We start from the raw sequence: 26637 nt of genomic DNA, 5'->3' as shown, positions 1-26637 counted from the left end.
CTTTTAAGAACTGCTAAGGAGCAGACTTTTACTAGGTTCTCATACATAAAACCATGGAACTCAAGCAGGCTATACGTCCTGTTTACATGACTGCATATACATTCAAACACAAACTAAGTCACAGAAAAATGTGTAAGAATGAGCATTTTGGTGACAGGATGACATAAATAACCTCCAGTTTAATTGAATAAAAAAACTGTTGATATTTTTTTAACCATTGTTTCCCAGGCACTATTGGGGACTGGAAGAACCTCATGACTGTTGCGCAGAGTGAAAGGTTTGACCGTGTCTTTAAGGAGAGGATGGAAAAGCTGCCCTTCAAGTTCTGCTGGGATATTCAGGAGGATCCATGAGCCTATTTCCAGCTGAGTGGAGGAAAATAATATGTAATATTAACTTTCAAATGGCTTGAATCATAGATGACCTTCCAAGAATGGTCTTTATGTAACCCTGTAATTTTTAATTCTCAACTCTACAGGGAGAGAGCAACATTAAATTCTTCATTATTTTTAAATATTGTACAGCATTTTTTTATTGTTTAAGATTTCCATAGCTACCTGACCAGTGTTGGGTTTCAATTTTTTTCCCTACCAGTTCAGTGGGTGTAGCTCGGTGGAGGGCTTCATGTGGCTGAGTGGGCATACGGCAAGGTGGGCAACACCACTCCACAGAGCCGCACCCACCCAAACCGCGCACATAGAACCCAGTTAAGCAGAGTCATCCATGGTGAGACAGCAACTATCTCAGCCTGACCTCACCTCTCGCCTTTTTCCTTTTACATTTTTTTTCCTTTCATGATGACAGTGATGGGGCTGTGTCTTCCCCGCCTCCCCTGACTGCACGTCACTGATGAACTCTCTGTATGCTTTTCTGTCAATCTGTCTTTTTTCTCCCTTTTGTCTTGGTTTTTTTGACTAGTTATTATCATTTTTCTCTTATAGATTATTTATGTGATTAAAAATCCAAAGGATATCTTGGTTTCTAACTATCATTTTCACAGACTATGAATATATTTCAATCCACTCTCTCTCCTAACATAAGAAATAATAATGTTTCTCTATACTCGTGCAGTAATTTATGTAAACTCTACACAAATCTTTTATAATACAATAGATAAGTGGAGAAGAATGCAGGGCCCCGAGGACAACTATGATGTAAAAGTGAGTGGGAGAGGCAAGAGAGGGTATCTTATTAGGGATAGAGATGAGAAATACTAAAATATATTTAATAGTAGCTGGATCCCTATGCTCTGCTATGAAACTATGTGATAAAGCGACACTTACAGCTTGAAAATTAATTAGTAGCTACCATCGGCCTCTCCTCTCCCTTCTCTCCCTCAGGCTTGCCCACAGAAGCCTCTCCTCTCCCTCAGGCTGGCCCCATTGATCCTCTCCCATTCCCTTCTCTCCCTCAGGCCTGCCCCACAGAGGCCTCTCCTATCTTATCCCCTTCTCTCTCTCAGTTTAACTCCTTAACATCAGAGTATTTTCATGTGGGAAGCGGGAGTAGAATGTCTAAACTCGCAGCCTGCAGGCCAGATGAGTCACGTGCTGGCCATGCCCATGCCCAAATGGCAGATGAAACAGAATTCTTTTCAGGTGGGGAGGGGGAGTTGAATGTCTAACTCCTTAGCATCAGACCGTGTTAATAATAATATAAGAAATACTAATGATCTGATAGTCATTTCAAAAAATCTTTTCTTAGTGAGTACCTAGAAGTCAGGAGGAACATATGTGCCAAATTTCAAGTTTGTAGCCTTTACAGTTCTGCAGATTTTGTGATGATGCATGAGTGGTATTTCGCTTTTATATATATAGATGGAGGAGAAAATCGAGAGAAATTGTTTAGCGGTTCAAAATTGGGATGTGGATGGATAGAATCAAATGTTTTTAAAAAATTAATATTAGCTAAAGAACCAAATACTCAAATGATATCACACGGAAAGTGTTTTAAGGGTTGGAAAGAGAAGAAAGCTAAGCTAACCAGAGTTCATTCCTTGAATATTTGAAGAAGTATAAAAAAATTAAACTAGATTGCCTCAAAGTCCAAATAAGAAAAAGCAAACAAATTAAACAATGTAGCATATATTTTTTTGACAGAAATCCGCCCTTAACAAGTTAGAGTATGCAACCGCATTATTTACAACTCTCATTCATCCCTTGTGCTCTCCATGTTCAGTGACATTAGGGCAGTCCCTCAGTTGTGTTCTCATACTTTGATATTTAGGCCCACCAGGACCATAATGGAGGAAACTCACCAGGATCATAATGGAGGAAACTCAAGCATTAACATTGTAGAAAGAGCTGTGGTGGTGCAGTGGTTACAATGCAGTACTGCTGGCTACTTCTGTAGACTGCCGGCTGCCTGCAATTTGGCAGATCGAATTTCACCAGGCTCAAGGTTGACTCAGCCTTCCATCCTTCCGAGGTAGATCATTGCATGACCAAGAATAACAACTAAACTCAGTGACTTTGAAGACTGTTCTCATGTTTATGCTAAACTCATTTATCTCCTATCAGAGTTTTTGTAGTTCATGTAGAAGGCTGGTACACTCATAATGATGATTTCAATATTCTCTTCCTTTTTTATGAAGAAATAAAACAGGTAAAATGTTTTTGTGTTGTGTAATGCAATATAAACAACCATCAAACACAGAAAGCTTTAGAAATGATAGGACGTGTACCATATTTTCCAGAGTATAAGACACTCTGAAATATAAGACACACCTAGCTTTTGGGGAGGAAAACAAGGGGGGGAAACAGCAAACAGTACAGATGATATACACTGTTTGTGGTGTTCCTTTTCAGACTATACTTGTACAGATGCTACTAATATTGGCTTTCTGAAAGTATATGTTATTCTCAGCTATTTAAAAGAAGATACAATAGCACTGGGCCTCTTTAGATCAAGCATTTATTTTAAAAAGCTTCTTCATTTTGTTATGTTGTCTAGCACAATCATAAAACAGTCTTTAAAAAATAAGTTTAATAAATTGAACATTCTATAGGCATTTATAGTTATTGACTTACCTCCTTTCAGCAAACAGCAAACAGCCTGTTTCAGTTTATCCTAATTAGCACAAGAAAAAAAATCTGCCTCTGACTCCCAGCAATTTGCCTCCTTGCAGCAAACAGCCACAGCCCATTTCACTTTCAATTTCAGCATGGGCCCGGATGATCAGCTGTTTCAGGCTGCAGGGATTGCCATAGCCTATTGCCACCTTCGCAAGCCCCATTTTCCCGGTTTGCTGCAAGGAGGTAAACTGCTGGGAGGCAGAGGCCAAAGGGTGGGGGCTGGTGGGTGGGCAGGGCTATATTTGGTGTATTAGACGCACCCAAATTTTCACCCTCTTTGGGGAGGGGCGTGAATGTTATACTCCAAAAAATGCAGTAAATAACTTATTCCAATAAGTTATTTAGGGAGTAGCAGAGGTGACCACAGAGCCACTCTCGGTTATTTCTGTGATCTCCCAGAGGACTGGTGAGAGCTCTGAAGAAAAATAAGTTAGTGTCTGTTCAAAAGGAAGGAGGAGGATGCAGGAAAATACAGTGCTATCAGCTTGCTATCAAAAATATTAATAAAATTAATTAATAAAAGGTGTATTTATGAGTACTTAGCTTGTGATCCTAGAATTCACAGAATGCTTCTTTTGTAAATGAATACGGGAAAACAAAATTGATCTAATTTTTGATAGACTTATTTAATAGATAACGAAAACCCAATTAGCACAATGTACCTGCAATCAGAAAAATATTAGCTATAGACTCTCATAATATTTTACATAATATTTGGCTCAGAAGAGATTGACTCAACAATAACATTTCCCATCTTTTCTCCATTATTATGGATGAACTAATATAAAGTTCTGTACTAAAAATATGCAACTTCCTAGGAAGAGAACTAACTGAAAAGAAGGTGGATGGTGTGGTGTATAAAGCTACATTTGATTACATGAAGGTGGATTCTAGAGCAAACTACACGTTATTGCCTCCTGGGATTCTCGTTTTCAGCAAAGGGGACTTTCTTCGCAAAGGTAGATCAGTAATAATTCACACTCTGGGTTTTTGGAATGTGCCACCCTTCATCTGAAACCAGGGCTGCCACCTTCATCTGTAAGGTGCTTTCTAAAATGGTATGGATATGTCCCAACAGCCTCTCTTTCTGCTGTCCCTCCATGATGTTGTGCTTGCCTCATCAGCAGCCTACATTTGAGGCAGACATAAGCTTTTCTTAGTTGTGCTAATGTTGGTGTTCTATTCACCCAAACAAATTTCGGATGTGGATATAATCCAACCTGTTTCAATTATCATTCTATTGGTTGCACAATCTGATCCTTTCATTTCTCTTAAGCATTGGGCCGACTGGGTGAACTGAAGATCATTTAGAACCTCACTGGGAGACTATTGATTCCAGTGACGTGCGGTGAGGTTTATGACTGGTGAGGCACTGACACAGTGCTGGGTTTCAAATATTTTTAGACTTGTGGACTTCAACTCCCAGAATTCCACAGCCAGGCATGCTCAGTTCCGATTTAAAGCGACAGCATTTGTTTTTCTCCTTTGCTCCTTCTTTCTTTTTCTTTTTCTTCTCTCTTCCCCTCCTTCCTCCCTCTCTCCCTTCCTCCCCCTCTCTCAAACACACACAGACACACACACCCAGAAGTTGGATTGGACTATCTCTCCTACCCCCTTCCCTCTCTCACTCACTCTCAAACAAACCCCCCCACACACAAAAGTTGGACTGGATATCTTTTCCAGTGGCTTGAAAGCAGTTCCTCTGCCATCCCCCCCCCCATTCCCCTGCTGCCTTCCCCAAACACCTCCACCATTGCAAATGCAGCCTGCTGTCTGGGTGGGAAATGCCTGGAACACAATAAAGCCCACCCACCACCTCCTGCTGGCAGGCTGGGGTGAGAGGAGAGGCAGAGAAGCCGGAGGGGAGCCTTCCAAAAGAAAGAGGCTGGGGGAAAGTGTGTGTATTACAGCATGGCTCTTTGCCTGGCTTCCTGCCTCCTCCTGTGGTCTCCTCAGTGCTCACTTGTGCTCTCCCTCCCCAAGTGTAGTTTGATTACAGGTGGAGCCACGTTGCCTTTTCAAACTTGTAATCAGTGAAGCTGGGCTAGATTTTTATATAGTTTTATCCAGCTGTGTGTGTGTGAGAGAGAAATGAATGGGGGCCTGGAGAGGAAGTCACTACACTTGGGGAGGGAGAGCACCAGTGAGGAAACCACAGGAGGAGGCAGAAAGCCAGGCAAAGAGCCATGCTGTAGCACACACATCTGCCCCACAAAGTGGCTTTGCCTGCAATCAAACTACACTTGGGGAAGGAGAGCACAAGTTGGCACTGAGGAGACCACAGGAGGAGGCAGGAAGCCAGGCAAAGAGCCATGCTGTAGTACGCATGCAGTTCTCCTGCCTCATAGTAGAGGGTGCTTTTTAAGAGGCTTTTTTAAACAGTTAAGCAGAGTCATCCACAGTGAGGCAGTAACTAGCTCAGCCTGATCTCAGCTCTCGCCTTTTTCCTTTTACATTTTTGCTTTTCATGATGAGAATGGTGAGGCTGTGCCTCACTTGCCTCACCTGACTGCACGTCACTGATTGATTCCATGATTACAGTGAAGAAGAGGCCTCTTTACTCTAAAAACAGTATTGCAGCACCGCTTTGGTTTCCAAAGTTGCATCTGAACAAATCACAAGACTTCTGGAACACTATCCTTTGGACGAATGAGACCAAAGTGGAGATGTTTGGCCATAATACAAAGTGCCACGTTTGACAAAAACCAAACATGGATATCAGCACAAACATCTTATACTAACTATCAAGCATGGTGGTGGAGGGGGGATGATTTGGGCTTCTTTTGTAGTCACAGGACCTGGACACATTGCAGTCACTGAGTTGACCATCAACTCCACTAAACACCAAAGTCTTCTAGAGTCACATATGAAGCCAGCGGTCTGACAGGTAAAGATTGGGCAACATTGGGTCATGCAACAGGACAATGACCTTAAGCACACCAGCAAAAATACCACAGAATTGCTGAAAAGGAAAAGAATTGAAGTGTTGCAATGGGCCAGTCAAAGTCCAGACCTCAACCTGATTGAAATGCTGCAGTGGGACCTCAAGTGAACTCTACATAAACAAATGCTCACAAACTTCAATTATGTAATGTTGTAAAGTAATGTTAGAAAGAATAGTGGGCCAAATTCTTCCAAAATGGAAACAAAATTCTTCCAAAATTATTGAATCTTAAGTTTTACAGACACAGCTTCTCCTTTTGGGTTTTCTTTTTCAAAAATAAATCAGGACATGTTGTAATGTCATGTTATTCATCTGAGATTGTATTTACTTACTTTTGAGAACTGCTAAGGAGCAGATTTTTACTACATTCGCATACATAAAACCATGGAACTCAAGCAGGCTATACGTCCTGTTTACATGACTGTATATACATTCAAACACAAACTTAGTCACAGAAAAATGCGTAAGAATGACCATTTGTGGCGAGTCTTGAGAAACCTTTTTGGGAGGAGTTTGACTTGGTTGTCATCGAGGATTTGGACAGATTGCGTGGACGACTGCGACCTACCACATGTTTACTGGACCCGTGTCCCTCCTGGCTTGTACTGGCATCCTGGGAGGTTACACGCGACTGGCTCCTGGGCCTAGTGAACGCTTCGCTGGGTGAGGGGTCTCTCCCGGTCGCCTTGAAAGAGGCGGTGGTGAGACCCTTGCTCAAGAAGCCTTCCCTGGACCCTACGGAGCTGGCCAATTATCGTCCTGTCTCCAACCTTCCCTTTTTGGCGAAGGTTGTAGAGAGTGTGGTGGCTTCTCAGTTCCCACGACATCCGGAGGAGAATGATTATCTAGACCCGCGCCAGTACGGCTTTCGCCCCGGGCACAGCACAGAGACGGCCTTGGTCGCGTTGGTAGATGATCTCTGGAGGGCCAGAGATAGGGGTTGTTCCTCTATCCTGGTCCTATTAGACCTCTCGGCGGCTTTTGATACCATCGACCATGGTATACTGTTGCACCGACTGGAGGGGTTGGGGGTCCGTGGCACCGTTTTGCGGTGGTTCGGCTGCTACCTCTCTGGCCGGACGCAACGTGTGTTGGCAGGGGAGCAGAGGTCGACCCTAAGCCCCCTTACCTGTGGGGTGCCACAGGGGTCGGTCCTCTCGCCGCTCCTGTTCAACACATACATGAAGCCGCTGGGTGAGATCATCCGTGGTTTCGGGGTGGGATATCATCTGTACGCTGATGATACTCAGCTGTACATCTCCACCCCGAACCACCCCAACGAGGCCGTCGAAGTGATGTCCCGGTGTGTGGAAGCCGTACTGGTCTGGATGGATGACAACCGACTCAGGCTCAACCCTTCCAAGACGGAGTGGCTGTGGGTTCCGGCCCCCCGGTTCAACCAGATAATTCCATCTCTGGCCATTGGGGGCATTCAACTCGCCCCCGTGGAGCGGGCGCGCAATTTAGGCTTCCTCCTGGATGCCAGGCTGTCCATGGATGAACATGTGACAGCCGTGGCCAGGGGGGCGTTCCACCAGGTTTGCCTGGTGCGCCAATTGCGCCCCCTATTGGACCGGGACGCCCTACGCACAGTCACCCATGCGCTGGTGACGTCTCGCCTGGACTACTGTAATGCTCTCTACATGGGGCTTCCCTTGAAATGCACTCGGAGACTGCAGTTGGTCCAGAATGCGGCTGCGCGGGTGATTATGGGGAGTACTAAGTACTCCCATGTGACACCTCTCCTGCGCGAGCTGCACTGGCTTCCTGTGGTCTATCGGGTGCGTTTCAAGGTCCTGATTATGATCTTTAAAGCGCTCCATGGCTCAGGACCTAGTTACCTGCGGGATCGTATTCTGCCCCATACATCCCTACGACCCATCCGCTCGCACAGAGAGGGACTTCTCCAGGTGCCGTCCACCAGACAGTGCCATGGGGCGGCGCCTAGGAGCAGAGCCTTCTCTGTGGCGGGCCCAGCCCTGTGGAATGACCTCCCCCCGGATATTAGGACCACTACTGACCTCCGCTCCTTCCGTGTCAAGCTCAAGACCCACCTTTTCCAAATAGCTGGCCTGGCTCAACCATAACTTCATAACGCTCCTGATGGGTTTTTTAATTCAGTAATTTTATTTAATGGGATTTTAAATTGTGTTTTTAACTGTCTTTCACTTATGAGTCTACCTCCTCCATGCACATGTATATGTCTTTGTTCTTTATGTATGTATGTTTGTCTTTATCTGTATTTTATCTGTTTTGATTGTACGCCGCCCCAAGTCCTTCGGGAGAGGGTTGCGGCTAATCAAATAAAATTATTATTATTATTATTATTATTATTATTATTATTATTATTATTATTATTATTATTATTATTTTGTTGACAGGATGACATAAATAGCCTCTAGTTTAATTGAATAAAAAAACCTGTTGACATATTTTTAACCACTGCTTACCAGGCACTGTTGGGGACTGGAAGAACCTCATGACTGTTGCCCAGAGTGAAAGGTTTGACCGTGTCTTTAAGGAGAGGATGGAAAAGCTGCCCTTCAAGTTCTGCTGGGATATTCAGGAGGATCCATGAGCCTATTTCCAGCTCACTGGAGGAAAATAATATGTAATATAAAGTTTCAAATGGCTTCAATCAGAGATGACCTTCCAAGAATGGTCTTTATGTAACCCTGTAATTTTCATTTCTCAACTCTGCAGGGACTATAGGACAGAGCAACTTTAAATTCTTCGTTATTTTTAAAAATTGTACAGCATTTGTTCACTGATTTAGATTTCCATAGCTACCTGACCAGTGGTGGTTTCAAATTTTTTCCCTACCCCTTCGGTGGGGTGGCTTGGTGAGGGGGTTCATGTGACTGAGTGGGTGTTGCAAACTCAACATCACTCACGGCAAGGTGGGGCAACACCTTTCTAGCAAGCCACACCCACCCAAACCCACTCAAACAACGCCCACAGAACAGTTTGGCCAAGTCTTCTAGTGTTCAACCTGGCTGCTTCTTGCCTCCTTCTCATGTTTGCTCTGTGTGCATGAGCCTGAGAAGGAGAAAAGCAGCCACGTTGAATGCTGTGGTAGAGAGAAGCTAAAGTTTTCTTCCTCCCTTCGCAGCGGAACTGCTCGGAAGGCAGCTCCTGTGGCTTCCTTTCCCTTTATTGTCCCCCCTCCGTCCTGCACCTTAAAGTACCTTTCAGATTGGGGCTGCCTTCCAAGTAGCTCCAGTGGGACACCATTTCTCTGGCACAACAGGCCGTTCTCCTGGCTGGGGCAAGCAGTCAGCCACGAGCGGGGTGCACGGCAGCAAAAACAAGGCAGCAATGGTGGTGACGGTCATAGAACTTGTCCTCTGACCATTGCCTCCATCCTGTTCACAGGCAACACATTGCATGTCGGTGCCGCTCATGCCAGGCCACGAGACCTGGCCAGGGATGACGTTGTAGCAGAGCTGCTCAGAAGACAACCAAAAACGAACAGCAGCTGGAGGCTTCCTGTGAAAGGTGGCCAAGCCTCACCATGCCCCCCCCCCAAGATGACCAGAACATAAGGTAGATGAGCGAGGCAGAGGGCAAGTGGTCAGAGAGTGGGTGGCAGCTCTGGGGCAAGGCTGGAGCTGGGGAATGGCTCATTCCCCATCCTGCTGAAGGGGACAGAGAGCCGACAGTGGGTCCGGGCTAAGGTGGGCAAAGTGCAGAGGCAACTGGAGATGTGTGTAGATGGGCCAAGGAAGCATTGATTGGGTGGCCAGTGGGTGGATGGGGCAGGGTGAGCGAATGGTGGGCAGGTGGGGCAAACAAGCACCAAGAAAAAATATGACAAGAACAAATCCAAAATCAACATATTCTCAGCTAGACCCATTTATTATATTTTCCACTTCCCTAAAGATATATATTGCTTGATATATCACCTTAGCCCAACTCCTAAAGGGAAAATCAAGTTTGTAAAGATTTTTTTTTGGGAAGGCTAACATACTCAGGATACTACAAATCTTGGCGCCTCATGGTTGGGGTGGGGTTGAGATTGGGGAAAAAAGGCATATAACCTAGTCTCATCAGATTATATTATTTATTATTTGAACAAGTTCATATAGCTACCCAACTCATATAGGGTGCCTCCAGGTGTCTTCCAACATTAAAACAGTGTAAAACCAAGCTAAGGGTGATGAAGCGCCGCAAGAGATGCCTAGAGAGTCTTTGGAGATCCTCCCGATCCGAATTTGACCGAGCACAGGTACGAGCCCATTTAAGGACATACCTAGTGGCATTGAGAACGGCCAAACGTCAATATTGTGCCGCTCTCATTGCATCCGCAGAGAACCGCCCTGCCGCCCTGTTTCGGGTGTCCCGCTCCCTTCTGTTTCAGAGGCCGCGGGAGGCCCCTCTACAGGGTAGGGCAGAGGAGTTTGGGAAATATCTGCTGGATAAAGTCGCTCAAATCCGGAAGGATTGGGTCCCCTTCAGTGGCCCAGTCGAGACGCCAGTGGCGAGTCTTGAGAAACCTTCTTGGGAGGACTTTGACTTGGTTGTCATCGAGGATTTGGACAGATTGCGTGGAGGACTGCGACCTACCACATGTTTGCTGGACCCGTGTCCCTCCTGGCTTGTACTGGCTTCCTGGGAGGTTACACGCGACTGGCTCCTGGGCCTAGTGAACGCTTCGTTGGGTGAGGGGTCTCTCCCGGCCGCCTTGAAAGAGGCGGTGGTGAGACCCTTGCTCAAGAAGCCTTCCCTGGACCCTACGGAGCTGGCCAATTATCGTCCTGTCTCCAACCTTCTCTTTTTGGCGAAGGTTGTAGAGAGTGTGGTGGCTTCTCAGTTCCCACGAAATCTGGAGGAGAATGATTATCTAGACCTGCGCCAGTACGGCTTTCGCCCTGGGCACAGCACAGAGACGGCCTTGGTCGCGTTGGTAGATGATCTCTGGAGGGCCAGAGATAGGGGTTGTTCCTCTATCCTGGTCCTATTAGACCTCTCGGCGGCTTTTGATACCATCGACCATGGTATCCTGTTGCACCGACTGGAGGGGTTGGGGGTCCGTGGCACCGTTTTGCGGTGGTTCGGCTCCTACCTCTCCGGCCGGATGCAACGTGTGTTGGCAGGGGAGCAGAGGTTGACCCTAAGCCCCCTTACTTGTGGGGTGTCACAGGGGTCGGTCCTCTTGCCGCTCCTGTTCAACACATACATGAAGCCGCTGGGTGAGATCATCCGTGGTTTCGGGGTGGGATATCATCTGTACGCTGATGATACTCAGCTGTACATTTCCACCCCGAACCACCCCAACGAGGCCGTCGAAGTGATGTCCCGGTGTGTGGAAGCCGTACGGGTCTGGATGGATGACAACCGACTCAGGCTCAACCCTTCCAAGACCGAGTGGCTGTGGGTTCCGGCCCCCCGGTTCAACCAGATAATTCCATCTCTGGCCATTGGGGGCATTCAACTCGCCCCCGTGGAGCGGGCGCGCAATTTGGGCGTCCTCCTGGATGCCAGGCTGTCCATGGATGAACATGTGACAGCCGTGGCCAGGGGGGCGTTCCACCAGGTTCGCCTGGTGCGCCAATTGCGCCCCCTATTGGACCGGGACGCCCTACACACAGTCACCCATGCGCTGGTGACGTCTCGCCTGGACTACTGTAACGCTCTCTACATGGGGCTTCCCTTGAAATGCACTCGGAGACTGCAGTTGGTCCAGAATGCGGCCGCGCTGGTGATTATGGGGAGTACCAAGTACTCCCATGTGACACCTCTCCTGCGTGAGCTGCACTGGCTTCCTGTGGTCTATCGAGTGCATTTCAAGGTTTTGATTACGATCTTTAAAGCGCTCCATGGCTCAGGACCTAGTTACCTGCGGGATCGTATTCTGCCCCATACATCCCTACGACCCATCCGCTCGCACAGAGAGGGACTTCTCCAGGTGCCGTCTACCAGACAGTGCCATGGGGCGGCGCCTAGGAGCAGAGCCTTCTCTGTGGCGGGCCCAGCCCTGTGGAATGACCTCCCCCCGGATATTAGGACCACTACTGACTTCCGCTCCTTCCGTGACAAGCTCAAGACCCAACTTTTCCAAATAGCTGGCCTGGCTCGACCATAACTTCGTAATGCTCCTGATGGGTTTTTTAATTTAGTAATTTTATCTAAGGGGATTTTAAATTGTATTTTTAACTGTCTTGCACTTATAAGTCAATCCTCCTCTATGCACATATGTATATGTCTTTGTTCTTTTGTATATATGTTTGTCTCATGTGTATTTTTATCCCTTTGATTGTACGCCGCCCCGAGTCCTTCAGGAGAGGGTTGCGGCTAATCAAATAAAATTATTATTATTATTATTATTATTATTATTATTATTATTATTATTATTATTATTATTATTATTATTATTATTATTATTTTTCCTCCACCTACTGCAGTGACAACTGAACTGTGGGCAGTTGGCAGAATTAGCTTGCAATACCACATTCTAACCACTGAACCATCCTGAATTTTAATGCTTGGAAAAGCATAATAAGAAATCCCCTGGATTTTATGAGAGCTTTTGATCAAACCTCTGATACTGAAAACACATATACCAAACCACCCAAACCACCTCCATATTCACAATGATGTAGACCAGGCATGAAATCCTCTTACTTTCACTACCGCTTTGGAACCGGGAGGGCATGCGCCCTTGCCTGTCCCTAATGACGTCTGGGTGGGTGGGCAGAGCCTCCTGCTGCCACTAGCGGTTCACCTGAACCCGGGCAAAAGGGCAGAATACCACCTCTGGTGTAGACCCCATCAAGTTTCTCCATGAAAATATCCATGAAGCTGACAGTAACATAGAAATTATTTATCACACTAAAGTCAATGCAAGATAGCAAGGAGAGGGGAGGTTTAGCATTACCAAATTGGGATTTATACGCATCGGCAGTATCAATAACATGGGTGAAGGATTGGATAGAGCTAAAGAATAAAAGAATTTTGACTCTGGAAGGCCATGATTTGCAAGCAGGCGGGCACACATTCCTATGGGATGATAAAAATAAAACGCACAAATACTTTCAAAATCATTTAATTAGAAGAGTGTTATTGCAAAAATGGCTCAAAATAAAAAAAAAACTACTATGTGAAAATTCCGAATTGGCTATAACCGACAGAAAGGACGACTCATCCAAATTTTATAGATTGGAACAAAATGCTAAGATATAGAGACTTAATTGATAGACAGGGAAACTTAAAAACAATTGAAGAATTGGCAGAACAGAACATGAAAGTACACTGGTTAACTTACCTTCAAATCAAAACTAAATACAATAAAGATACCAAATTATATGACATTGAAACAGAACCACACGAATTGGATAAAATCATTCAAAGCCCAGATAGAAAAATGATAGGGAGAATATATAAATTTCTCCTGAAGTATAAAATGAAAGAGGAAATTGTGAAAGAACAAGTGATAAAATGGGCACAGAACTTTGGATATAATATTGAATTAGACAAATGGGAAAAATTTTGGGGAACAAACTTAAAAATGACACTCTCAATTGCATACAAGGAAAACCAGTACAAAATGTTTTATAGATGGCACCTGGCACCAACAAGGTTAGCTAAAATATCATCAAATACCTCCCCAAAATGTTGGAAATGCGAATCGATACATGGAACATATTACCATTTATGGTGGACCTGTGAGGAGGCTAAAAAGTTTTGGAAAAAGATCAAAAATTGGCTGGAGGCAATAACGGGAGTTAAAATAGAATGGAAACTGGAAATTTTCTTATTAGGAATAATGTCTGCTAAATACAAAAAAGAAATCCAGTATTTAATACTACATATAACTATGGCGGCAAGGATTGCCTATGCCCAAAAATGGAAAAACAAACTAACTCCAAGTGAAGATGAAATAATAAGAAAGGTTATGGACTGTGCTGAAATGGACAAACTAACTAAAGAAATTCAGGGAAAAGAAGAATCAGAATTCTACCAGATATGGGATAAATGGTATAGGTGGATGGAGGAAAGAAACAAGAATCAATGAAGGAATGTAACAAAACTTAAAAATAATAGTTATGGGTAAAATAAGAAAGTTAAGAATGGTGAAACCCAAATAAAACATAATGGAATGGGGAAAAAAATAATAAAAATAAAAACTTAGTTAATTCTTGGTGATTAATAAGTAGAACGTTGTAGCTGCTTATAAAATGTTTTTGTTTTTAAAATGTTTATTCGTTAACAGATAACCCATCATGACAATAATAATGAAATGATAACTCTAACTGGTAAAAACAATTTGGATATAAACTATAATATGGGACCTGGGGAAAAGATTTACTAATTTTATTAATATTTTTTTTGTTTAGATTTTGTTATAAAGATGTAATCTCTCCTGGGTACTTATAAATTCTAGCAATAAATTTTTGTCTAGATTTATTATAATATAAATATAAATGATTTTAGAGAAAAGCACGTTTAAACAAATATAGTTAAATGAGAATGATGGTATATTGATGGTATAAAGATTTTTGATTTAAAATGTACAATTCAATAGGAATGAAATATAAAGAATGATTGTAGTAACGCATGAAATTTATTTGTAACCAATCGACATGCTTTCTGGAAGATGTAATGAAGAATGTTTTTGTGTGTGTTTTTTGTTTCATTAAAACAATAAAATAAAAAAATAAAAGAAATTATTTATCATGGCCTTCTGATCCCTTATTGATTATGTTGGTCAGAATGTTTGTGCAACCATTGTATCTGAACTGATAAAGTTTAAAGTGCCAGCTAAAAGTTTGTCAGCATCTATTTGAATAAATCAGCAGTTACACAAAATTAAGATAGACAACATTGTGACAATGATTAACCCAATGTATTGAACTTGGCTGCATTTGCAGAAAACAGGCTCTTATCAGTGTCCACACAAATCAAGGTCAATTAGTTCAGTTAAAGATTGCAACATTACACAATAAAATAATTCCTTACATAGCCTGAAACATATTTCATGCAGGCGTTTTCCCCATAATGAGGTACTCTTCCCTTTGGAGGGAACTCTTATGTAAATTTATATATGGAAATTGGGATTGGGATTCAGGTATGAAAATAACAATGCAATAACATTGTTCTGGCTTCATCTCCTATTGATGAATCCGTAATTCTTCATACAATGATACATTACAAATACTTGGCATGTAAATCAGAAGTGCTTTTGTATTTTTAAAGCATACTGATTTTTACAGCAACCCTTCAATAGATTTATGGATACAGTGAGACAAGAGTGATAAAAGTCTACATCAGCTAAGAAAGTTCCCCGTGACCCGTTTTATATTTCCAAATTAGGTTATTACTCAATCGTGTTCGATGTCCTCTCTTGCTCATTTTTGAAATACAGAAGTTCTGCTGAGACAATGATTGACTAAAGATCAGCCTTCTTAAGTATTTGAGCACTCGACTGGAGTATAAGAACATTGACAAACCATTGCAAATAAGCTGGTTTAAGGACATGACACGAGTGACTGTTAGAGTCTATGTAGATAAGGTAAGGTAAGAAAAGAATTGCAATTAGTATGTTCTTAACATTGTAAATAAAACTTTCTCTTCTACACAGAATTTTTAGATTCCAAGAAAAACAACAAATTTACTCTTTCCAATGGAAACATTTATCAATGAAAATTGAGTTCATGGAACTAATGAATTAATTAAGGAAACTAATCTAATCACACACACACACACACACACACACACACACACACATCCTTTATGTGAGCAGGATTCATGATTTTTAAAGAACTGAATTAATACAATATTGACCATAAATGTAGGAAGTATTGATAATTGCTCTATTATTACATCTACAGCTGAAGCAATGGAGCCAGAGGATGAGTCCCTGTATAAATACAAAGGACTCTACTTCATAACTGGCTTGTCCTCACCTGAAAATTTAGATTCACTGGACAGTTTTGAAATCAGAGATGATGATATATTCATAATCACATATCCTAAATCTGGTAAGTTCAAAGATGTCTTCCAAGAAAGAGTTAATCTTGTATCCAATGTTGTTATTGAGTTCCTCAGTGTTTTGGTTGCTGTGATGCTGTTGTGCTATAACCAGATTTTAACATTTAGCATTTTATAAGAAGCTGGAAATGTAGGGAAAATAAGGTGCTAAATCTCTACTTTCATTGTTTATATTTTACTCTACATTGGCTACATTGGTAATCTTGGCTAGTCACTCTCTCTCAGCCCAATCTACTCACAGGGCTGTTGTGAGGAAAATAGGAGGAGGAAGAGGAAGTATTAGGTATTTCTTTCTTTCTTTCTTTCTTTCTTTATTTATTTAAACTTATTAGTCGCCCCCTCTCCCCACAGGGACTCGGGGCGACGTACACAAGCAACAGTCAGCACAGTGTCATTCAGAGGAGGTAAAAAATAAATAAATAATTACAATAAATAACATTAATAGTTTAAAAACCAAAATTGACAATTAAAAATGACCTAGGGGTGGAAAAGTTGTCGAATTATGCCAGGCCGGCTAGCCGAAACAGGTGGGTCTTCAGTTTACTGCGGAAGGAGCGGAGATCGGTTGTTGTTCTAATGTCTGGGGGGAGGTCGTTCCAAAGGGTAGGGCCCGCCACAGAGAAGGACCTACTCCTGGGCACCGCCCTCTGACAATCTCTAGAGGACGGCACCCGGAGGAGACCCTCTCTGTGTGAGCGAATGGGTCGCAGGGATGTATGGGGCAGGACACGATCCCGCAGGTAACTAGGCCCTATGCCATGGAGCGCTTTGAGGATGGTAACTAACACCTTGAAGCGCACCCGGTAGGCCACCGGAAGCCAGTGCAGCTCGCGCAGGAGCGGTGTTATATGGGAGAACCTCGATCTCCCCATAATTACCCGCGCGGCTGCATTCTGGACCAACTGCAGTCTCCGGGTGCACCTCAAGGGGAACCCCATGTAGAGAGCATTACAGTAGTCCAGGCGAGACGTCACCAGCGCGTGAGTGACTGTGTGCAGGGCCTCCCAGTCCAAAAGGGGTCACAATTGGTGCAACAGGCGAACCTGGTGGAATGTCCCCCTCGCCACGGCTGCCACATGATCTTCCATAGCCAGCCGGGCATCAAGGAGGACGCCCAAATTGTGTGCCTGTTCCACCGGGGCTAATTGTTCATCCCCGATGGCCAGTATGTTTGCCACCTTGAGTTAGTTCTAAAACTAAAAAAGGCAGGATAGAAATAAATGTGTAAATAAATAGCTATTCTTTTCTCATCCATCCATCAGCTTAATCTATCAATTTTAGTAGAGTTGATTGTCTTTATGCATCTCTGAAACATTTGCTATTCTCCCTGATAGGAAGGTTGGCTTTGCATAAGTTCAACTTTCTCCAAATAATGATGGGTGAATTAATTTAATTATTCCGTATTTGCAGGCACTATATGGACTCAGAATATTGTCAGCTTGATTGTTTATGAAGGACATCGACATGGAACTGAAAATATAACCCTAATTGACCGAGCACCATGGCTGGAGTATAATATATTCCATGTAGATTTACCTAGTCGCCCATCACCTCGTGTCATTTGTTCCCATCTGCCCTACTATTTGGTACCCAAAGGATTGCGAAAAAGAAGAGCAAAAGTAGGACATATTTTGTTAACTAATGAGGTAGACTGGGGAGCTGCCTGTGTTCTTTTTGTTTAGCTCTATGTCTGAATGTTTTATTAAGAAACAGGCAAGGGTACACAAAAAAATATTACATTGTTCCAATATGTTGGAATAGCAAATTCTGAAGTGTGAGGGGGTGGGGACACAAACAAAACAGTCTTAAAATCAAAAGGTCATGCCCAGCAGAAAGAGCTAACAACCAAACTGAATATTAAACCACTTAAGATTATTTTTCCCATGGGGACACACCCAGATAGATTGTAACATTTGGTGTTGCACGGCCAGTTGCTATCTTAACATGTCAAGTTAAGGGCTGCTATTTTTAGCCCTCAAATCCCTTCTCACAATTTCTACTCTCAGTCAATCATGCCCTCGTCACTGGAAGCTTTACTGGTGCAAAATGCAGACGCAATGGGCATTGGTGTTTCTCTAGAATTGTATTCATTACACCTCCGCTTTGGAAACTGCATTGGTTACTAGTTTGCTCTTTAGATTTTTCAGGCAGGAGCCAGGAGGAAAGACTTTTCTTCTGCCATATGGAAAATCTTTCCCCCAAGTTGATGTTGGCCCCAATCCTGATGGTCTGCTGGAAGGCTCTCAAACATGGTTTTGCTAATGAGCTTTGAGATCCCGTGATAGAATGGAACCTGTTAGATGAATGTATGAGAGTTACTTGATAAACTCTCTGTACGCTTTGCTGTCAATCTCTCTTTTTTCTTGTTTTTTTCTTGTTTTTTTTGACTAGGTATTATCATCTTTCTCTTACAGATTATTTATGTGTTTCGAAATCCAAAGGATGTCTTGGCTTCTAACTATCATTTTCACAAACTATCAGTCAAAATAGAAACCCCCAAAGACTTTGATATATTCTTTGAGAGGTTTGTGGCTGGCAAAGGTAAGAAGAATTTGATCATATCAACATTTTGTCCATTTTTGTTTTAGATAAGAGACTATGAATATATTTCAATCCTCTTCCCACCAAGAACAAACAATCCACTCTCTCTCCTTACATAAGAAATAAATAATGATTCTCTATAATGCAGGAATTTGTCTAAATTCTACACAAATATTTTTTAGTAGGAAGAATGGGTGCAGAAGAATGAAGGGCTCCTAGGACAACTTTGATGTAAAAGTGAGAGGGAGAGGCAAGAGAAGGCAGCTTATTAGGGAGAGAGATGAGAAATACTAAGATATACTTAATATGGAGGAGAAAATGGAGAGAAATTGTTTAGCAGTTCAAAATAGGGATGTTAATGCGTTGGAATGGATGGATAGAATGTAAAGTTTTTTTAAAAAATGAATGTTAGTTAAAGAACCAAATACTCAAATGATATCACAGAGGAAGCGATTTAAGGATTGGAAAGAGAAAAGAGATAACCAGAGTTAGTTCTTTGAATATTTGAAGAAGTATAAAAAAATTAAGCCAGATTGCCCCAAAAGTTCCAAATAAGAAAAAGCAAAGAAACGAAACGACATAGGAGCACCTTAACAGAAATTCCCCCATAACAAGTTGGAGTATGCAACCACATTAGTTACAACTCTCATTCTTTCTCTGTCCTCTCTACATTCAGTGACGGTAGGGCAGCCCTTCAGTTGTGCTGTCATGCTTTGATTTTTAGGCCCACCAGCATCACAATGGAGGAAACTCAAGCATTAACAATGTAGAAAGAGCTGTGGTGGTGGAGTTGTCACAATGCAGTACTGCAGGCTACTTCTGTAGACTGCCAGCTGCCAGCAGTTTGGTAGATCGAATTTCACCAGGCTGATGGTTGACTCAGCCTTCCATCCTTCCGAGGTGGATTTAATGAGGACCCAGATTGTTGGGGGCAATAGGCTCATTCTCTAAACTGCTTACATACTGTAAAAGCACTATGAAGCGGTATATAAGTCTAAGTGCTATTGTTATTGTTATCCCTGTCACAGATGGTAGCTGGATCATTGCATGACCGAGATGAACCTATCAGTGTTTTGCAGTTCGTATTTTTTATTTCGTGACTAGACCATGTAGATGTTAGGATAGCCTCTTGTTAAACTATCATACTTTGATCTTTATGCCCACCAGGATAATAAAATTAAGTGCAGGACATTCAAATATTAATCCTCATGTTTATGTTAAACTCATTTTCTCCTATCAGTGTTTTGTAGTTCGTGGCTAGACCATGTAGAAGGCTGGAATGCTCATAAGGGTGATTTCAGTATTCTCTTCCTGTCTTATGAAGAAATGAAAAAGGTAAGATGTGTTTGTGTTGTGTAGTGCAATATGAACAATCATTAAGCACAGAAAGCTTTGGAAATGATGACATGTATAAGTAACTTATGCAATAGGGAGTAGCAGAGGTGACCACAGAGCCAATCTTGGTTATTTCTGTGATCTCCTGGGTGACTGATGAGATCTCTGAAGAAAAATAAATTTCTATCTCTTCAAAAGCATGGTGGAGGATCCAGAAAACTAGAGTGCCGTCAGCTTGATATTAAAAAGATTATTAAAAGCTATATTTGTGAGCACTTGGCTTGTCATGCTAGAATTCACACAATGCATGTCTTCTAAACGGGTTTAGCAAAACAAAGCTGATCTAACTTTTGATAGACTTAATAAATAAGGGAAATCCAATTAGCACAATGTGCCTGTAATCAGCAAAATCTAAACCAAAGTCTCTCATAATATTTTCCTGATTGGGCTCAGAAGAGATTGAAAATAATTAAAGTTTAATATGCAAGATATGTATAACGAAGAAGTAATCTTGAGAATTCCCTAAAGATATCACCAAAATTTTCCATCTTTTCTCCATTGTTAAGGATGAACTAATATAAAGCTGTATCAAATTGCAGGACCTGAGAAGTTCTGTACTGAAAATATGCAACTTCCTAGGAAGAGAACTAACTGAAAAGGAGGTGGATGTTGTGGTGGATAAAGCTACATTTGATAACATGAAGGTGGATTCTAGAGCAAACTACACATTCATGCCTCCTGATATTCTAGATTTCAGCAAAGGAAACTTTCTTCGCAAAGGTAGATTAGTAATAATTCATACTCTGGGGCTTTTGGAATCTGTCAGGCTTCATCTGAAACGAGGGTTGCTACCTTCATCTGAAAGGGGCTTTCTAAAGTGGTATGGATATGTCCCAACAGCCTCTCTTTCTGGGGTCTCTCCATGATGTTGTGTTTGCCTCATCAGCAGCCTACATGTTGAAGTGGTTTTCTTCTTTTCAGCCTAACAAATTTCGGGTGTGGATATAATCTGACCTGTTTCAATGATCTATTTATTTATTTATTTGGATTTCTAAACCGCCCCCTCTCCCAAAAAGGGACTCGGGGCGGTGTACAGTCAGATAAAATGCAGATAAAATACATGAATAACAATATAAATAATATAAAAACAATTAAATACTAAACATTTAGGTGGAGGAGATGAGACTGTACAAGAAATAAATATGGTATAGAAACCCTAAAAAACATCCCCAATTAAAATACCCAAACCCAGTTAAAATATATCCCCGGGAGGCAAAACTAAGAGAGTGCCAGGCCAGCTGATTGAAACAGGTGAGTCTTTAATTTTTGACGGAAGGAGCGGAGGTCGGTGGTGGTTCTGATGTTGGGGGGGAGGTCATTCCAGAGGGTTGGGCCCATCACAGAGAAGGACCTACTCCTAGGTGTCGCCCGCTGGCATTGCCTAGCGGACGGCACCAGGAGGAGTCCCTCCCTGTGTGAGCGGATTGGTCGTAGGGACGTGTGTGGTAGGATGCGATCCTGCAGATAACTAGGTCCTATGCCATGGAGCGCTTTAAAGATGGTAATCAGTACCTTGAAACGCACCCGAAAGGCCACAGGTAGCCAGTGCAGCTCGCGCAGGAGAGGTGTTACGTGGGAGTATCGTGTACTCCCCATGATGACCCGCGCAGCTGCGTTCTGAACTAGCTGCAGTCTCCGGATGCGTCCCAAGGGAAGCCCCATGTAGAGGGCATTGCAGTAGTCCAGGCGAGACGTCACCAGCGCATGAGTGACCGTGCGCAGGGCACTCCAGTCCAGTAGGGGGCGCAATTGGCGCACCAGGCGGACCTGGTGGAACGCCCCCCTTGCCACGGCTGCCACATGGTCCTCCATTGACAGCCGGGCATCAAGGAGGACGCCCAAATTGCGCGCCCATTCCACAGGGAACAGTTGTTCGCCCCCTATGGCCAGCGATGGTGTCAGCTGGCTGAACCGAGGTGCCGGTAGCCACAGCCACTCAGTCTTGGAGGGGTTGAGTTTGAGTCTGTTGTCCCCCATCCAGACCCCGACGGCTTCCAAACACCGGGACATCACTTCGACAGCCTCGTTGGGGTGGTTTGGGGTTGAAATGTACAGCTGAGTATCATCAGCGTACAGGTGGTACTCAACCCCAAAACCATGGATGATCTCACCCAGCGGCTTCACATATGCGTTGAACAGGAGAGGCGAGAGGACCGACCCCTGTGGCACCCCACAAGTGAGTGGCCTCAGGGTCGACCTCTGCCCCCCTGTCAACACACATTGCTTCCGGTCGGAGAGGTAGGAGCCGAACCACCGCAAAATGGTGCCTCCGACTCCCATCCCCTCCAACCGGCGCAATAGGATACCATGGTCGATGGTATCAAAAGCCGCCGAGAGGTCTAATAGGACCAGGATAGAGGAACAACCCCTATCTCTGGCCCTCCAGAGATCATCGACCAACGCGACCAAGGCTGTCTCTGTGCTGTGCCCGGGTCGGAAGCCGGACTGGCGTGGGTCTAGATAATCGGATTCCTCCAGGTGTCGTGGAAACTGCTGTGCCACCACATTCTCAACAACCTTCGCCAAAAAGGGGAGGTTGGAGACTGGGCGGTAATTAGCTAGCTCCATTGGGTTGAGCGAAGGCCTCTTGAGCAAGGGTCTCACCACCGCCTCTTTCAAGGCGGTTGGTAAGTATCCCTCACCCAATGAGGCGTTCACCAGGCCCAGAAGCCAGCTTCGTGTCACCTCCCAGGCTGCCAGTACCAGCCAGGAGGGACACGGGTCCATTGAACATGTAGTGGGCCGCAGCCGTCCACGCAACCTGTCCAAATCCTCGGGGGCAACAGAGTCAAACTCCTCCCAGAATGGTCTCTCAAGACTCGCTGTTGACAGCTCGTCTGGTCCACTGACGGAGGTCCATCCGCTCCGGATCTGAGCAATTTTGTCCTGCAGATATTCCCCAAACTCCTCTGCTCTTCCCTGTAAGGGTGCCCCCCGCGTCCCCTGCGATAAAAGGGAGCGGGTCACCCGAAACAGGGCGGCAGGGCGGTTATCCGCGGACGCAATAAGGGCGGCACAATGCCTACGCTTGGCCGCTCTTATTGCCACAAGGTAAGTCCGCAGATAGGCTCTTACCTGTGTTCGGTCAGATTCGGAGCGTGAGGACCTCCACCTGCTCTCTAGACGTCTCCTGTGGCGCTTCATCACCCTTAGCTCCTCAGTAAACCAAGGAGCCCGGGTGGGTCGATGCCGCAGGAGAGGTCGCAAAGGCGCAACCCGGTCCAAGGCCCCAGTCGTCGCCCTATTCCAGGCAGTCACTAGGTCCTCGGAGTGGGAGCGGGACAGGGCTACAGGTATTGGCCCAAGCTCCGTCTGGAATCTATCCGATTCCATCAGGTGCCTGGGGCGGTACCAGCTTGTAGAGTCTGGTTCCGCCTCCTCGCGGTGGGGGATAGCGCCAGGGAAGTCCAGCCGGAGGGATGAGTGATCTGACCATGACAGGGGCGTGATGACTAAGTCCCCTATTCCCAGATCACTCGTCCACTGTTCAGATACAAAAATGAGGTCCAGTGTGTGGCCCCCTTCGTGAGTGGGGCCCTGAACTAATTGGGTCAGGTCCATGGCCGTCATGGAAGCCATGAACTCCCGAGCCACCTCGGAAGCCGCTCCCGTCGACGGCAAGTTGAAGTCCCCCATGACCAAGAGTCTGGGGGTCTCAACTGCCGTCGCTGAGATTAGCTCGAGGAGCTCGGGCAGGGCTGCTGATGCATAGCGAGGAGCCAAGTATACAATCAGCAAGCCCCACTGCCTCCCTGGGCCCCAGTTCACACCAAGGGACTCACACCCGGGTATCTGAGGGACAGTGAACATTCTGTTGGTTGCACAGTCTAATGATCCTTTGGGAGTGGGTTGTTTTAGCTCATGCTGACCACTTTAGGATGGTGGAGACCAGTGGTAGGATTCATTTTTTTTTACTACCGGTTCTTTGGGTGTGGCATGGCTTTGTGATCGTGGCTTTGTGGTCGTGGCAGGAGGAGGATACTGCAAAAGCCCCATTCCCTCCTCACCCCACTAACCTGCTTTCCAGTTCCATTCTCCTGTTTAGGGCAACAAAAGAAGATCAGCTGGGACATTGGGAGGCAGTGGGGGCAGGGCCAGCCTATTTGCCGGTTCTCCAAAGTATTCAAAATGTTCGCTACTGGTTCTCCAGAACCTTTCAGAACTGGATGAATACCACCTCTGGTAGAGACACAACCTCTTCACTGTCTACCTTGGGTAATCTCCCCCACCAGGATTGCGGTAGGTCAAATGGTTAGGACTCTGGGTTGGAAGTTAGCAAGCCCATATGTGAAATCTGAGTGCTGCTACACGGTGGGGTGAGCTCCTGCCATTCTCTCTAGCACCTTGTTGGGAACATGAAAGAAGCACCACTCCCGGGTTATCTTCCATGACTTCCCAGTAAGAGATACTTATGGCAGGGGAATCACTCAACACCTTCTAGATAGAGAGAACTTTGCCCTTTTATCAAGTCTTCCTTCTGTAATCCAGCTCTAGTTAAGATAGTAAGAAACAATTTCCTGCCCAAAAACTATAAATACAGATTTCTAAGAACTGTTTAGTGGACAGGAAGGTGGCTAAGCATTCCTTTGATAATTGAGGAATGTGCAATGTTCCAAGTTAGTCAGGTTTTTCAAACTATTACCCTCTTTCTCAGACTCAGGGAAGCCCACAGTAGGCAAGGTAACTGAAGTGTGTAAACCACCACTGGAAAACTTTTGATCTTCATCCCTACAGTCCCCACCTGAAGTCCTGAAATATTTTATATACAGTAATGTGAAAAAGAAAGCACACACTCTTTGAGTCCTATGGTTTTATGTATCAAGACATAGTAAAAGTCATCTGGTCCTTAGCAGTTCTTCAAAGTAGGTAAATACATCCTCAGATGAACAACAACACATGACGTATTACACCGTGTCATCATTTATTTTACAAAAAGAAAGGCAAAGTTCATGACAGTACAACTGGAAAAAGGTTGAACAGTATGGTTTGTTTAGAAAGGTTGCCGGGAGAAGGCCTTTTCTCTCTAAAAACAGCATTGCAGAACAGATTTGGTTTCCAAAGTTGCATCTGAAGAGACCCTGAACTCCTCTGTATATTGAAGTATTCTAGAGTCACATGTGAAGCCAGTGGTCCAACAGCTAAAGATTGGCCAAGATTGGGTCATGCAACATGACAATGACACTAAGCACACCACCAAAAATGCCACAGAATGGCTAAAAAGGAAAAGAATTAAGGTGTTGCAATGGCCCAGTCAAAGTCCAGACCTCAACCTGATTGAAATGCTGGGACCTCAAATGAACTGTACATAAACAAATGCTCACAAAGTTCAATTAACTGAAGCAAGGTTCTAAAGAATAGTGGGCCAATATTCTTCCAAAACTATTGAATCGTAAGTTTTACAGACACAGCTTTTCCATTTTGGTTCCATTTTTATAAAATAAATCAGGATATGATGTAATGTCATGTTGTTCATCTGAGCTTGTATTTACTTACTTTTAAGAACTGCTAAGGAGCAGATTTTTACTAGGTTCGCATACACAAAACCATGGAACTCAAGCAGGGTATACGTCCTGTTTACATGACTGCATATACATTCATACACAAACTTAGTCACAGAAAAATGCGTAAGAATGACCATTTTGATGACAGGATGACATAAATAGCCTCTAGTTTAATTGAATAAAAAAAACTGTTGACATTTTTTAACCATTGCTTCCCAGGCACTATTGGGGACTGGAAGAACCTCATGACTATTGCCCAGAGTGAAAGGTTTGACCATGTCTTTAAGGAGAGGATGGAAAAGCTGCCCTTCAAGTTCTGCTGGGATATTCAGGAGGATCCATGAGCCTATTTCCAGCTCACTGGAGGAAAATAATGTCTGATGCACACCTTCAAACGGCTTGAATCAGAAATGACTTTTCAAGAAGAATCTTTATATCACCTTGTAATGTTTAATTCTCAACTCTGCAGGGATCATAGACCAGAGTAACATTAAATTCTGTGTTATTTTTAAATATTGTACAGCATTTGTTTAATGATTTAGATTTCCATAGCTACCTGACTCTGGGTATTATACATGAAATAGAGACTCACAAAGACAACATAGGGAAAAAAAAGAATATGACAAGAAAAAATCCAAAACCAACATATTCGCAACAGCTAGATCCATTTTTTATATTTCCCGCTTCCCTGAAGATACACATTCCTTCACAAATCATCTTAGCCCAATTCCTAAAGAGAAAATCAAGTTTTAAAAGGTTTCTTTGGGGGGGGGGCTAACATACTCCGGGTACTACAAATCCTGGCACCCCATGGATGGGGGGGGGGGAAAGAGATTGAAAAAAAAGGCATATAACCTACATCTCATCAGATTATGTTATTTATTATTTAAACAAGTTCATATAGCCACCTAGCTCACATAGGGTGCCTCCAGGTGGCTTCCAACATTGAAAGTGTAAAACTCAAATTCCCTCACCCACCTCAGCAACAGTGACCACAGTTACACCTTGATCAGCTCCTTATCAGTTAGGGCAAAATCTGACAAAATCATATCTTCAGAACCTTCCAGAAAAGTAAAGAGGCGAGGCCAATCTTATCTCCAGTGTCTAATATTCCAAAGGGAGGAAGTCACCACAGAGAAAGCCCTTTTCCTCAGTCCCACAAGATACACCTCCATAATAGATGGTACCTGTA

At 43.9% G+C, this 26637-nt stretch overlaps 1 protein-coding gene across 1 annotated transcript in view; it reads left to right on the top strand.

The window, feature by feature from the left end:
• LOC309387424 (uncharacterized protein) overlaps positions 1-25914 on the top strand; it is a 40002-nt gene extending 14088 nt beyond the window's left edge. The window contains exons 7-12 of the mRNA XM_081943902.1: positions 15849-15998; positions 17419-17627; positions 18423-18549; positions 19790-19884; positions 20484-20664; positions 25665-25914. Coding sequence (XP_081800028.1) covers positions 15849-15998; positions 17419-17627; positions 18423-18549; positions 19790-19884; positions 20484-20664; positions 25665-25789 — 887 coding nt within the window. The 3' untranslated portion in view covers positions 25790-25914. The remainder of the gene's footprint in view (positions 1-15848; positions 15999-17418; positions 17628-18422; positions 18550-19789; positions 19885-20483; positions 20665-25664) is intronic.
• Positions 25915-26637: the final 723 nt, after the last annotated feature.

This window comes from Natrix helvetica (assembly GCF_964273705.1).
Source record: "Natrix helvetica genome assembly, chromosome: 2".
Lineage (NCBI taxonomy): Eukaryota > Metazoa > Chordata > Lepidosauria > Squamata > Natricidae > Natrix > Natrix helvetica.
This window is presented reverse-complemented; position numbering and strand designations above follow the sequence as displayed.